The sequence below is a fragment of the Narcine bancroftii genome, chromosome 1 (assembly GCF_036971445.1).
Source record: "Narcine bancroftii isolate sNarBan1 chromosome 1, sNarBan1.hap1, whole genome shotgun sequence".
In the NCBI taxonomy this organism is placed as follows: Eukaryota; Metazoa; Chordata; class Chondrichthyes; order Torpediniformes; family Narcinidae; genus Narcine; species Narcine bancroftii.
Window position 1 is genome coordinate 377,728,555 of NC_091469.1, and position 15,751 is coordinate 377,744,305.

Sequence of the window (15,751 nt, forward strand, 5' to 3'; positions counted from 1 at the left end):
TGGGTCCAAATTAAGATTAAAATCCCCTCCTATCAATATATTTCCTTGTGTGTCTGCAATCTTCAAAAAAAAATATCCTGCATAAACTTTTGATCCTCCTCGTTGGACGCATATATATTGAGCAAATTCCAAAATTCTGAGTATATCTGACACTTTATCACTGCATACCTCCCTGCCGGATCTATTATTTCCTCCTCTATTTTGATTGGTACATTTTTGTTAACTAGTATGGCTACACCTCTAGCTTTTGAATTATAGGATACTGCTGTTACATGTCCTACCCAGTCTCTCTTTAGTTTAATATGTTCCACTTCAGTTAGATATGTTTCCTGCACAAATGCTATATCTGTTTTTTCCTTCTTCAATAAATTTAGTAGCCTCTTCCTTTTAATTTGGTTATGTATTCCTTTAATGTTTATAGTCATATAGTTCAACATGCCCATCTTATATCTTGCACACACCTCTTTTCCAACAACATATTTAAGACATAAAGTACCCCCGCAGTTCCCACATCCACTAATACCTTAACCCCAAAAGTTCCCCCCTCTCTGAGTTGCCCCATATCCCTTGCCAGGCAACCACAACTCCCCTTTTCATTTAGATTGTGATCTTGTTCACAGCATCAACTGATTTTGCACTGACGGTTATTCCCCCTCTACCCAGCCCTCTCCAGAAAACACTTTTTTCTAGCACCTATAACAAAGCTCTCTTTTTTCCCCCCCTTACTCCCTTCCTTCCCTTCTCTTTTCCCTCTTTAATTCTTTATATATACATTGTTTTTACATCTTTATATATACTTTATTGCCATTCTTCATTCTTGTTACATCTTTTCATCTCTTCTCCTGTCCTGCAAAATTTCTGCAAATTCTTGCGCTTTCTCTTATACTTGCTCCCCAGGTATAAATATTTTAAGCACAGCTGGTTGTTTTGATATGAATTTGTAACCTTTTTTCCATAAAGTTGATTTCGCTGTATTAATTCCTTCCTCCTCTTTAAGAGTTCAAAACATATCTGGGTAAAAAAATATTTTTTGACCCTTGTATTCCAATGGTTTATTATCTTCTCTAATTTTATTCCTTGCCCGTTCCAGTATATTTTCTCTTGTCGTGTATCTCCAAAATTTTACTAAGATGGCTTTTGATGTGCCTGTGGTTTCGGAGCTAATGCTCTGTTTGCCCTTTCTATTTCCATTTCTTCCTGCATTTCTGTCATTCCCCGGACCTTCGGGATCCATCCTTTTATAAATTCCTTCATGTCTGTGCCTTCTTCACCCTCCTTCAGGCCCACTATTTTTATGATGTTTCGCCTACTATAATTTTCCAACATATCAATTTTCTGAGATAACAACTTCTGTGTCTCTTTAATTTTTTTGTCACTTTCTTCCAATTTTTCTCAAGTCATTTACATCCATTTCTACAGCCGTTTCCCGCTCTTCCACATTCTCTACTCTTTTCCCTATTTCTGTCATTACCAGTTCTAACCTTTGCATTTTATCTTCTGTTCTTTTCATTTTCCTTTTAATTGCATTAAATTCTAATGATAACCATTCTTTTAGTAATTTCATTTGTTCTTCAAAAATTACTTTATCTATATTCTGTTCATCAGTTTTACCTTTTATTTTCCTTTGTCCATCAGTTTTACCTTCTATTTCTCTTCTTTTCTTGGTCTTCTTCTTCCTCTTCTTCTGTGTCTGTATTTGTGTTTGTGTCTTCTTCACTTCTTTGTGTCTGTGTCTCTTCTGCTTTTCCTGATGAGCTGCTTGTATCTCTTTGTCAGGCCTCTTGTTGCTGGTCCTCCCCTCCTGTGCTGCTCATCTGTTATTCCTTGTCCTCCAGCTGAGAGCCCTGGTGTCAGATGTCCCTCAGCTGCTCGCTCTGTGACAGCCCACTCCTCTGCTGAGCCCCCCTCCCGCCAGTGTCCTCTTTTTCCTTTGATTGAGCAGTTGTGCACTTTTGTTTGGCTCCAAGAGCCATTTTTGTATTGCACCAGCTGATGGGTCGCAACTCCGCAGGGCAGGCACTGACCTCGAGGGTCGGGTGTTCCTCATTACCACAGCGTCCTGTTCCTTCGTGCAGGTAAGGCCTTCTTCTTTCTTCTTCAGTGACTTTTTTACTTTTTTCCCAGTTGTTCTTACTTTCTCCTTCTTGGAAGCCATCTTCTTCCTCTTCTCTGTATCTTTATCTTCTATTTCTTATATTTTATTTTTGTTATGCTTTGCTTTTTCCTAACTTTTTTCCTGGAGAGTGCTGGTTTTCCCAACCGGCCACTACTCCATCACGTGACTCCGTGCGAGGGTATTCTCCAAGGACGACCTGGAGGACCCCGAGGACATGCCCAAAATGGCCATTATCACCCCCTTTGGCTTTTTCGAGTTCCTACACATGCCATTCAGGCTCAGGAATGCCACCCAGACCTTCCAGCGCCTTATGGACACAGTGAGCAGGGATTTGCATTTCGTATTCATTTACTTGGACAACATCCTTGTCGCCAGCAGAGACCAGGCACAACACAAGTTTCAGCCACTCACCCTCTTCTCCCGACTGGCCGACTTCGGCCTAACGATCAATACGGCCAAGTGCCAGTTCAGGAAAGAGTCCATCATGGCCGAAGGAGCCACACCTGCCGCTACAAAGGTCGCTGCAATCAGGGAATTCCCACGCCCGGACAATCTCAAGGGGCTATAGGAGTTTGTGGGTATGGTCAATTTCTATAATCGCTTAATTCCAGAATCGTGGCCAAAGACAAGGCACTCGCCTGCAATCCAGAGGCCAGCAGGACATTCGTAGCCATGAAAGATGCCCTCGTGAAGGCTACCCTGCTCGTCCACCCATGCATCGACCTGCATATGGCACTCTCCGTCGATGCCTCTGACACAGCCGTGGGTGCCATTCTGGAGCAGCAGATGAATGGACAGTGGAAAGCACTGGCATTCTTTAGCCGACTTCTTCGCCTGCCAGAGCGCAAGTATAGCGCTTTCAATCGTGAGTTGCTGGGCATGTATCTGGCGTTGCGTCATTTCTGCTATTTCTTGGAGGGGAGCCCTTTCACCATTTTTACTGACCACAAACCCCTCACTCAGCTGCTCGCTATGGCCGGCTCACCAACAGTGTCATCTCTCCTTCGTGTCGGAGTTCACCGACATTCGGCACAAGGTGGGGAAAGACAACATGGTCACCGACGCACTCTCACGACTGGCCATTTGCGCGCTGACGCCTGGCCTCGACTTCGACCAGCTCGCCCAGGACTAGAAGTCTTACGAGGAGACATGGTCCTTCAGGACTGCCATCATGGGCCTGCAGTTCCAGGACCTCCCGATTCCTCATGGTGAGGGCACCACCCTGTTCGATGTCTCCATGGGCACCCTGCGACCAGTGGTTCCCCAGCAGTGGCGCAGTCAAGTCTTCCACCACATCCATGACCTTTCCCACCCTTCCATCAGGTCCACGGTCCATATGGTGGCAGAACGTTTCATCTGGCATGGGCTTCGGAAGCAGATTGCGGACTGGGCCAGAATCTGCATTCATTGCCAGCTTTCCAAGGTACACAGGCACACCAGAGCAAGAATAATAGATGGTATTCCCGTACAAGATTCCAAACATGTTACGGTTCAGCCACATACATGTGGACATCATGAACCCCTTACCCATTTCCCAAGGTAACCATTACATTTTCACAGTGGTAGACCACACCACTTGTTGGCTAGAGGCGATCCCAATGCCAGATGCCTCCACAGACTCCTGCTCCCGAGCACTTTTGACCGGTTGGGTTGCCCGGTTGGGCATCCCAACCCATCTCACCAGTGATCAGGGCACCCAGTTCACCTCTGCGCTCTGGGCACAGCTTGCCAACAGGCTGGAGATCGAGCTACATCACACCACGGCCTATCATCCTCAGGCCAATGGGCTAGTCAAGCGATTGCACCGCCACCTTAAGTCAGCACTTATGGCCTGCCTCATCGGCCCCGACTGGGTGGACGAGCTGCCTTTGGTGCTCCTGGGCATCCACTCGATACCCAAAGAAGACCTACAGGCATCATCAGCCGAGCTATTCTACGGTGCACCGCTAGTCCTACCCGGTGAGTTCGTCAACGCACCTCACAACCCCCAGCAGTCACCGCACAGTCTTCTTCACCGCCTCCGGGCCCAGTTGGACTCCTTCACACCCCCACCACCACCCAGACACGGCACACTGGCCTCTTATGTCCCCAACAAGCTGTACTCCGCAGAGTATGTTTTTATCAGGCAGGGTCCCTCCACAGCACCTCTACAAAGATCATACGAAGGGCCAGTGTTCAGGATCCACTTTCACCCTGGAGATGGGTGGTAAGAGGGAACTGTTTACGGTGGACAGGTTAAAGCCAGCCCACCTCAACCCCACCGAACCAGTAGTTGTGGCCCAACCCAAGAAGCGAGGCCGCCCGGCAAAAAAGGACATTGGCGCCGGTTCTGGGGGGGGCTGTGTGGTGGTACGCCATTAGGCAGGTGAACCAGCACCGCTTGTCACGCATTCGGCGGGGCAGCTGGCCTAAATGGCGCCGTCGGGGGTTTCCTCCCGACCTCGGCACCAGGCTCAGAAGCCCACGCTTGGGGACCCATGTGACGCCCTGGTGACATCGGGGCCCCCCAGCGCAGTTCTCAGCCAGGTCCGGGCTGGGAGTATAAGACCAGCCAGGCAGCCTGCAATAAATCAGTTTTACTCACTGAATTCAACCCGTCTGGTTGCGTGATCCTTCAGTTAGCAGTGTAGCCGCCGCTACAGTAGGGTAAAAAATCTTGTCTTCTATTATTCTTTAAATAATGTATTCATTCCAACACTACTTGGGAGCTATAAAGAATCTCAGACCACCAGACAAGAGTGCTCCTTAATAAAATACTAACATCTTAAAACTTAGTGCCAAACTAACAATTTTCTCACCAAATAATTATGTTCCAGCTTTATTTGGCTAAATTTAAGATAGTAAATAAATTTATAATATCTAAGCCAGTGCTGTATTTTATTCCTTTTCAATAAAATTTTCTAGTCATCACTTTTTGTTCTGCAAATTATTTCTACATTAACAATTAACTATAACACTGATGGGAGAGAGTGAGTTCTACCAGGGTCCCGCGGATGAATCTGGATGAATTATTGAAGAGCTTCTCCATGCTAAGTTTGGACATCATCTGTTCCAAGGATATGCACAGTCGATGAATGCCAGCACTTCATGGAATCTGCAAATGGTAGAAAAGCCTGCATTTTAGTTTTCTGCTCCATTAGCTTGAAGGAAAAATTAATAGTATTCTCCCCTTCAAACTGGGTCTCGGGTGACCTGACAATGCAAAATACATCATAAACCAATGAGAGCATATAAATTGTAGTTGGATTAGTTCTTGGGCAATGAGCTCTTGTCTCATCTCTTTGTTGGTTCTGACGTCAATGGTACTTGTCCATGACATCCAGCAAGAGAAATGTTAGATGCTGACAAATCCTGGCAGAAGTCAGTTTTTAATGTAGAAATGTTGTGACAATGCAAGGAAGGTTCAGACCAAGTGTGAGCAACATTCAAAGTAATTAATGATGCTGTGGACTTTGGGATTAGTCCTTCAAATAGCATTGCCTTGTGAAAAATTAATAAAAAATGGCTCTGTGCGTTAATAATAAATGCTTTTCTTTAAAAAACGGTGGTTCAAAATTACCCTCAGGATCAGATTTTGGTGATTAAACCATTAATGTCATGTGGGAAAAATTAAGGAGAATCTTGTGGAATTCTTTAAAAAAATTATAATTTTGTTTATGGAATAAATGATAAATGTCTATTATTTGATGAGTGAGGAATGTTTTATTCAAGTTGTTCTGAGAACTTGCAAGAACAATTTTTAATCCTGTGAACCAGAATATTAAAAACAAAAGGTTAAATAGATAATAGTGAAACATGAAAGTCTGCAGACATGTGATTGTAGTAAAAAATGCTCTCCATTTTTCTTCCTCTCAGAAGTTCTTTGTTTTTTTTGGAACAGCCCACAGTGGACTGCCTACAGTACTGCTGTCATTGTTTCTAAGAGGTCATGCAGGATCTCAGTTTAGCATCTTGAACAAAAGATGATGACACTGAGAGCAGCAAACACTCAGCACGTTCGAACATTAGCCTGGATCTTGTACTCTAGTCTGTGGCAGAGGATTGAGTCCCATGATCTAGTGGCTCAGAGGTAGGTGTGAATCTGCCAAACCCGAGTTGAAAGTTCCTCCGTTGAAAAGTGTGCACACGCAGAATGAACTAAATAGTTTCCACCTTCACTGAATATGTAATATTTTGGGTCCTCTGCAATGCACATTTTAAATATTTTGCATTTCCCCCTCCCACCCCCCCCCCAAAAAAAATTGTCTTGGATCAAAAGCCATTTTTCTGCTGATCAATCAAAACTTTTTTTTTTAAACGAACCACTTCTTAACCTGTTACTTCCACTCGTTCGTGAACTGATCTCAAGATTCAATATTCCTTTATTGTCCTGTAATAAGTTCAGGTGTAATATCACACAAAATTGACTCTGGCGTGAGGCAGACAAAGATTTGCCATCAGTAGAAATTGCCCCTTAGAGTCAAAGAAAGAAATGTAGAAGAGAGCCCTCTCAGAGTCACTAAACATTCATCGATTCACCTCCGTCATGGATTTGCCTCCGCAGCCACACAGACTTCAGTCCAAGTCATCGGCAACCCGGGCTCCAGACCTCTGACATGATCAGGATACCTTGTACTATATTAGCAATAGGGTAGGAAATTAGTTTGGAGATTTTGCTTAAACAAAATCTGTAAAGATTCAGCATCTGTGGAAAGAGAAACAGCTGGTTTTCAACCTGAAATGTTAATTCTGTTTCTTTTCCCACGGATGTGGTCTAACCCCTTGCTCAGTGTTTCCAGGCTTGGGGGAAGAGGCATGGTTACTGTGGCGGTTAGCGCAACACTATTACAGTACCACTGACCAGGATTCAAATCCAATGCAGTCTATAAGGAGTTTGTAGGTTCTTGTCACATCTGCATGGGTTTCCTCCAGGTGCTCTGGTTTCCTCCCATTCTTCGAAACATACGAGGGGTTGTAGGTCAATTGGGTGTAATTGGGCAGTACAGGCTTGTGGGCCAAAAGGGCCTGTTACCGTGCTGTAAATTTACAATTTAAAAATGTAAAACTTGATTTTAAAGTTATATTTTCATTTCAACCTTCCAACATCCATTGTTCAGAATCAGTAAGGTTTATCGTCATGAAGTTCGTTGTTTTGCGGCAGGTGAAAAATTGCTGTAAAGTACCTCTATTCTTCTCTTCCTTCCCATCTATGATTCTGCTGGCAACCATTGTGTCATCAACAAATTTGTAGATAGTATTTGAATTCTGCCTAGCTACTCAGTCTTGGGTGGAGAGAAAGTAGAGCAATTTTCTAAACATGCCTCCTTGAGGCGCACTCATGTTAATTATCAGTGAGGTACAAGTGAATTCTGGCCATGACCAACCTATCAAAGTATTGTCCTTCTCAGCTACAGTCAATGAGGCAGCTCTCTCTGCTCCTCTTGGGCACCGGGATGATTGATGCCCTTTTGAAGCAGGTGGGAACCTCCAACTGCAGCAATGAGAGGTTGAAAATGTCTGTGAACATTCCAGCTAGTTGGTTGGCACAAATTTTCAGGCCGAAAATGTCAATAATATATCTTTACCTCCTGTGAACACTGTGAGACGTGCTGAGTTCCTCCATCACTTCTGCTTTTACTACCATCACAGGTCTGTAGACTTTCATGTTTCACACCACAAACAGATTTGCAGTACCCTACTAGATGCATCATTAGGGCTTGGCATCTGGTGAGGTTTCACCCTCTTAAAAGATGTTCTGAACCTCTTAGACAAATATCACAAGGTCGCCAGCTTCTGCAGGGATTCTCATTAGTGCAGTTGGATTCTTTTCAAAATGAGCAGAAAAGGTATTCAGCTCATCAGGGAGTGAAGCATCACAGCCATTTATGATGTTAGGCTTTGCATTGTATGATGTAACGGCCTGCAAGCGCTGCCGGGTATCTGATTCTATTTCTAACTTCACTTTGAACTGCCTCTTTGCTGTAAAGTTAGCTTTCCATAGGTCGCACATGGACTTTTTGTAGTGATCTGGATCGCCAGTCTTAAACACCATTGACCTAATCCTCAGTGGGTTGTGAATCGTTTGGTTCATCCACTGCTTTTGGTTGGGGTACTCATCCATTCAGGTCCTGATGAAGTTGGTGACAGCCGTGGCATATTCATTCTCACTTGAAGAAGAATTCTTGAATATGGTGCACTCCTACAGGCAGGTTTTTTTATGATTGATTTTGCTGCTATTGATGAGCCATCGACGTTTGCCATCAGAGCTATTGAAATTAAATACTGTGTTCAAGAATTAAGTGCTCTTTTTCAATTTCAATTTCAGATGGTAAGAGCCAGAAGAAATTACAAAGAGAGCAGCAGAACATTTGCTACTAATTACCTTGGATATTGTGACATCTCTCATAAAACGTACCTTTCTGCCAGCCCTTAGATGTATTAAATATGTTCACATGAAGTTGCCCAGATAACTTTGGAATGAACCAAATTTTCATAGAGTTCTTGGCATTGCTCACTGGAACAATAACAGCTCTATTCATTTTATTTTCTATTATTTGCTGTTGTGTGGCAAAGAAATTATTTAGTCATATTTTGAGTAGGTGCTTTTCAAATCCTTGATTCATCACATTCCAAGGCTGTGATGGCAGTTATGATCATGTTGCTGGGCATTCTTAGTGTCTGGTGGTGGGACAGTAAAATGTATGGAAACTACTATTAAAACCACATTATTATCAACGTGATTATCAACTTAACATAGAACATTACAGCACAGTACAGGCCCTTCGGCCCTCGATGTTGTGCTGATCTACTGTATATATTCCTAACCAAAAATAAATACTAAACCCTTTGTACCTCATAACCCTCTGTTTTTCTTTCATATATATATGCCTATCTAAGAGGGTTTTTAATGCCCCTAATGTTTCAGCCTTCACCACCATCCCTGGCAAGGCTTTCTTAACTATTCTCTCAACCTGCGCAGCAACCTTGAGGGATGTAAAGATTTAGACCCCAAGGCCCCTCTGCTCCTCCACATTGTTAACTATCCAACCATTAACCCTGTACTCGGTCTTCTGGTTTGACCTTCAAAAATGCATGATCTCACACTTATCCAAATTGAACTCTATCTGCCACTCTGCATCGTGCCTATATCTTTTTGTAATCTATTGACAACCTTCCGCACTCTCCACAACTCCTTCAATCTCTGTATTATCTGCAAACTTACTGACCCATCCTTCCGCCTCTAAGTCTAGGTCATTTATAAAAATCACAAAGAGCAGCGATCCCAGAAAAGATCCCTGCAGAACTCCACTGGTCACTGACCTCCAGGAGGAATACTTCCCATTCACTACTACTGCTCTGCATTCTACATGCAAGCCAATTTTTAATCCACGTAGCCAAGGTTATGTGAATCTCTTGACTTTATGAGTGAGTCACTGCCCAACCTTCATCACTTTCTTTTGTTACCTCCTCAAAAAAATTGTTTAGGCTCTTGAGCAGGATTGCCAGATTTGGTGCCAAACTGCAGAAATTTGGTGCTTGCTTGAATCAGTTGGTGGTAGAAATTTGGCACTTTTTTAAATTAGTTGGTGGCAGAAAGTGCTGATTGGCATTTTATTAGCAGTTTTAGAAGATTTTTAGGCTTTTTGGTTCTGTTGGTGCTTTTTACAACTTTTTAAAATTTTTAAATTTTTTTTTAAATCTGGTGCCAAATCTGCCAATCCTGCTCTTAAGGAATGACCTTCCCTTCACAAAGCCACACTAACTATCCTTAAGTTGACTGTACTTCTCCAAATGCTCATAAATCCTATCCTTAAGAATCCTCTCCAATAGTTTGTGCACCACGGATGTAAGACTCCCTGGGCTATAATTCCCAGGATTCTCTCTATTGCCTTTTATAACTGAAGGGAACACATTTGCAATTCTCCATTCCTCTGGCACCTCCCCTGTGACCAAGTAGGACTCAAAGATCATAGGTAATGCCCCAGCTATCACTTCACTCACTTCCCACATCAACCTGAAATATATCACATCCTGCCCCAGAGACTTATCAATCAATGTTTTTATGAAAATTTAACACTTCCTAATCTCAGCATCGTCCAGGACACATCTGTTCCGACCTCACCCTAATCAAGGACCTTTTCTCTGGTGAATACTGAAACAGAGTATACACTTAGGACCTCTTTAACCTCCTCTGCCTCCAGCCACATGTTGCCTCCTTTATCCTTTAGCAGCCCCACCTTCATTTTCATCATTCTTCTGTTCTTCACATACACATAAAATGCCTTGGAGGTCTCCTTAATCCAACTTGCCAAGGCCTTTTCATGTCCCCTTTGAGCACTCCCAAGTCCTTTCTTAAGTTCTGTTCTAGCTACCACATAATTCTCTTGAGCTCTTCCTGCTTCCTAAATTTAGTGTAGAACATTCTTCTTCCTCTTAACTAGCTGTGCCACCTGTTTTCTCATCCACTGTTCCCTTTTCCAACCATCTTTTCCCTGTTTCAGTGAGACAAACCTACCCTGAACCTGGCTCAAGTGGTCCTTAAACATCTCCACATTACTTTTGTGCTTTCTTCCATGGATATCTGTTCCTAATTTATTCTCCCGAGTTCCTGCCTCATCCCTTCGTAATTAGCCCTTCCCCATTTTGTCTGGTTTTATCCTTAATCATAACTATACTAAAACTCTAGGAGTTGTCACTGTTGCCAAAATTCTCCCCCACCCAGAGGTCTGCCACCTAACCAGGTTCATTGCCCAGTACTAGATCCAGTTTGGCTGCTCCTCTCGTCAGCTGTTCCACAGACTGTGTCAAGAATCCTTCTTGGACACACCTGACAAATTCTGCCCCATCTTGTAATCAGGAGGTGCCAGTCAACATTGGGGAAGCTGAAGTCTCCCATGGCAGCAGCCCAGTAATTTCCGCACCATTCCAAATTCTGCCTACTTAACTGTTCCGATGGCTGTTTGGGGGCCTATAAACTACTCCCAGTACAGTGATTGCTTTCTTTCTGATTTTGACTTCCACCCACACTGACTCAGTGGGCATTCCCTCTACAGCTGTGATACTATCTCTTACTAGAAATGTCACTCTCCAACCCCCCTCCCCACCCACCCCCCACCCCCCACCCCCTACTTCTCTTACCTCCCATCCTATTCCTTTTTCCTTTTAAAACACCTAAACCTTGGTACATGCATCAGTCAATCCAGTCCTTCCTCCAGCCAATTTTCTGTAACAGCCACTGCATCGTAATTCCACATGCTATAAGTTCATTTCCTTTATTCCTAATACTCCTTGCATTGAAATGGACATATTTCAAACCCTCTGAGAAAATTTGTGCTTCCTCCCCTGTCCTTCCTCACAAACTCACATCTTGCATCATGCTTTTCACCTTCTGCCCTATTCTCTGCACTCACATTCTGGTTCCAACCACCTGCCAAACTAGTTTAAACCATTCCCAACAGCTCTAGCAAACTTGCCTGCCAGGATATTGGTCCCCCTCCAGTTCATTTTGTACCGGTCAGACCTTCCCTAGAAGAGATCCCAGTGATCTACAAATCTGAGCCCCTCCACTAACTCTTCAGCCACAGATTCATCTGGCATGACCTCCTATTCTTTCCCTCTCTGGCGCATGGCACAGACAGCAATCCTGAGATTACCACCTCTGAGGTCCTGCTTTTGAGCTTCCTTCCTAACTTCCTATATTTCCTCTTCAGGTCCACATCACTACTTCTATCTATGTCATTGGTACCAAATTGGCTGACAGCTAGCTGCTCACTCTCCTCTTCCCCCCCACCCCCCCCCCCTCCCAACTTCCCTTCTGAACTGAATGGCCGGTCTCTGTGCCAGAGATATGACCACTACAACTTGTACCTGGTAGATCATTTCCACTCCCGTCCACCCAAACAGTATCCAAAGCTGTATACTTATAATTGAAGGGAACAGCCATATGGTGCTCTGTGCTGTCTGCTTATTCCCCTTCCCTCTCCTAACTGTACCTCAGCTACCCGCCTCCTGACTTTTGAGGGTGACTTTCTCCCTGAAGGTCTTATCAGTCACTCCCTCTGCCTCCCAAATAATCCAGAGTTCATTCAGCTCCTGTTCCTTAACTCTGACTGTCAGCTGCTGAAGCTGGATGCAGCTCTTGTAGGTGTAGTCATCAGGGACAATTGTGCTCTCCTCGCAGCTCCTCCAGTTGCCTACTTGGTAGCTGCAACTCACTTCTGCACTCTCTCCTGATGAGGCCCCAAGGTCACGTGATGCAGCTCTTCCAATCCAAAATATAATAGCAAGAAATGCTAATTGAGTAAAGACAGGGATGCTCTGCGCTGTTTGCCTATTCCCCTTCCCTCTCCTAACAGTCACCCAGCTACCTACTTGCTGACTTTTGAGGGTGACTTTCTCCCTGAAGCTCCTGTCAATTACTCCCTCTACCTCCCAAATGATCCAGAGTTTATCCAGCACCAGTTCCTTAATTTGGTCTGTCAGGAGCTGCAGCTGGATGTACCAGTGTCGTCATCAGGAACCATTGTGCTCACCCAGATTTCCCACATCCTCCATTTGGAGCATTCCACTGAACCAGCTGCCGTCTCCAGTACCTATTCTTCATTTATGTGCAAAGATATTACCTGTCTTAGCTTACCTGAAAGAAGCTCATCCTCTGCTTCTTCTCACCAAAGCCTCTCAAGCCAGTGTCCCACTCCTACACTACACCACTCACACACTGGCTACTCTACTCTGGCTGCTTCACTATGTGATCACTTATTTTTATGCTAATTGACTGCTTGAACTGGTCACGTGATTGCAGCTCCTCCAGTTGCCTACTTAGTAGCTACAACTGGCTTTTATACTCTCTTGACAAGGCCCAAGGTCATGTGATTGGTCCTTAAAGGCAACAATTGGTCAAAAAGGCACATGGCATGCTTACCTTTAATGAATGACAGAACACAAGAGTAGGGAGATTATGCTGGAGCACAACTTAGGCCACACCTATAGTTACAACACCACACCAAAGATGTGATGGCAGTGGAAGAAGATGCTGAAGAAATTTATGTTGCTAAGACTGGAAAATATCAGCCATGAAAGATTAGATGGGGTGCTGCTTTCTTTAGAACAGAGGCTTAACTGGTCTACATAAATTTATAAGGGACTAATATAACTAAGTAGGGAAGAAATAAATTCCCCTAAAACAAGGGTCAAAAACTAGGCGATGCATATTTAATGTAAAAATAGAAAGATTAGAGGATAGATGAGAATTAATGTAGGGGTCCAGACCACACTGGAAATAAAGAAGGTAGAAACCCTGGCTCCATTTAGAATGCAGACCAGTGTACTTTTTTATTAAAAAAAAACTGATGTGGATCTAGTGCTGGAAGGTTGGATTAGACAGGTGCGTCCTCTTTCTTAACTGATAAACCTAGTTTGCTTTGAAATGTTGACCCTCAGAGATGGACAATCTGCCCATGGGCAACTGAGGAAGTTAAGGATGATATAAAATTTGACAACAAGGAGTACAAACTTATGAAGATTAGTGATTGGCTTCAGAAGAATGCAGAAAATGATAGAAGTGGGCAAAGGATGACTTTTGGGAAAAAAAGTCAAGTTGATTGTCATCTGATTGTACGAGTACAACCAGTCCTCGATGCAAAACACACAAACATACAAGCAGATCCAACTCGCATACAGATGCAGGACAAGTATTTCATCTATCCAAATAAATATTGCTTCATGAATAGGAGAGTCTTGGATGGTAAATGTGAGCAGTTCCTCTGGTCATTCAGTATTCTCATTGCCTTTGGGAACAAGCTGTTCCTCAGCCTGGTGGTGCTGGCTCTGATCCTCCTGTATCACTTCCCCCGACGGGAGCAACTGAAAATGCTGCGTGCAGGGTATGAGTCCTCAATGATTTTGCGTGCCTTCTTCAGACTACGATCCTGGTATCACGTTAATGGAGCGGAGGGAGACTCCAGGGATCCTCTCTGCCACTCTTATGGTCCTGCATGTTGACCTCTGAGAATTCCCTGGGCATGTAGAAGGTAGTGTTCCCTCTAATCTGTGCTTCATAAGCATTCTGTGTGTGCGCACGCACAAAATGGACCATGTGTGCTCATTGAGTTCCTTTGTGGGCGCAAACAGACAGTTTGTGCACACGCGCATACACACAGCTTAGCGGGAACTCTGGTAGAAGAGTCTGCATTTCACCAGCAAGGACTCTATCTCTTTACAGCGTAGGTGTTAGTGCGCCAGTTCTCGTGTATGTAAATACAGTTGCCCTCCTCAAGTCTGGCCAGAAGCAGCATTTCTATGCGCCCTGAAGGCGATAAGTTGGATTGCTGAATCTGGAATGGAGTGTCCTGGAGCCACAGCAGCCTTGCCGTTCTCTCTGGTTCAGCTGCAGGCTCAGGTAATCCATTTTCTACTCAAGCGATCTAACATTTGAGAGTAAGATCATCGGGAGCATGGATCTAAAGGGGTTAAATCTCAGTCTAACCCCAATGCCACCCATTTTCCACTTTTCTGCCTTCTCCAGGAATGCTTCCAATAGTCTCCCATGCATCTCTGCGATCTGCTCCTCATTTTGCATTAGGCAGTGTTCCCTGCTTTAGTAGGTTTAAACTGCACAGACCTTACAAATCCAATCCACAAATTTTAAAATCCGATTCGTATTTGGATGAGTATTTCTGGATCATAGACACAAGTAGCATGTTGGGGATTTCACCATTGTCAGGAACCAAAGTGGCTGCAGCGACCTTGTGCACCCACTCTCTTGGAACGCCCAAGGAGGAAAGTAGTTTACAAGAAATATTAAAATAAATAAGGGAAAGCTGCAAAAAGTACTTTAAGAGGAAGACAAACAGGAAGGTAGAGATTGGTCCCTTAAGTTCATTCAGATTTATTGTCATGTATACCAAGGCACAATGAGAAAGCATTGTTTTGAGAGCAGTCCAGCTACTCAACCCATAGTACAGCAGGAAAAACACAGTGTAGAAGTTAAGATAGGGAAGTTGATAATGGGGAGAATGAAAGAAATGATACAGACTTTAAAAAACACAATGCACTTTTCATCATTGTGGAGCCCTGTGATAGTACAGATCTATCACCAATGTACATAGTGTATATAGTTACTGTGGCTGAGAGCTAAGCCACACCTATTGTCTGGGCCTTAAAAGGTTATGTCCCTAGCCAGGTCGGATCATTCCGGACTGGTCGGCCACCTGTGAAGAGCTCCGGTCTTTTGCTAATAAAAGCCTTGGTTTGGATCAACAAGTCTTTGGTTCTTTCGACGAGCTCTACAAGCCCACATAGTAGGAAATGGCTGGGGGGAGGAAATGTTCAGGCAAACCATGGGACTTGTGGCTGGCTGTTAAATCCCACAGATCTGGTGGTCTGCATTCTCTGATCATAAAAGAAGTGGTTTCAGAAAAAGTCATTAAGTTATTAAGTCATTAAGTTAAAAGTCATTATGTTAATGATAAAATGCTGAAATCCATTATGAAAAAAAGAGTTAGCTGGATATTAGAAAATCATAATTACCATTAAGCAGAGTCAATTAAGTTCTATGAAAAGAAAGTGATGTTTGTCAAATTTATTACAGTTCTTTGGCAATATAGTGAACAAGGTAGTTAAGAAGAAAAGCCGAAGATAGAATCTTTTTGGGTACCC

At 43.7% G+C, this 15,751-nt stretch overlaps 1 protein-coding gene across 7 annotated transcripts in view; it reads left to right on the forward strand.

Annotated features, from left to right (window-relative positions):
* The window catches only part of LOC138751297 (ataxin-1-like), a 302,985-nt gene that overhangs the window by 279,626 nt on the left and 7,608 nt on the right, over positions 1 to 15,751 (forward strand). Inside the window, exon 7 of one of the 7 annotated variants that reach the window (XM_069913418.1) lies at positions 8,421 to 8,958. The exons of the other annotated variants lie outside the window; for them this stretch is intronic. Within the exon in view, the coding sequence (XP_069769519.1) occupies positions 8,421 to 8,528 (108 nt within the window). The 3' untranslated portion in view covers positions 8,529 to 8,958. Of the gene's footprint in view, positions 1 to 8,420; positions 8,959 to 15,751 lie in introns of those variants that run through there. 7 annotated transcript variants of the gene reach the window in all.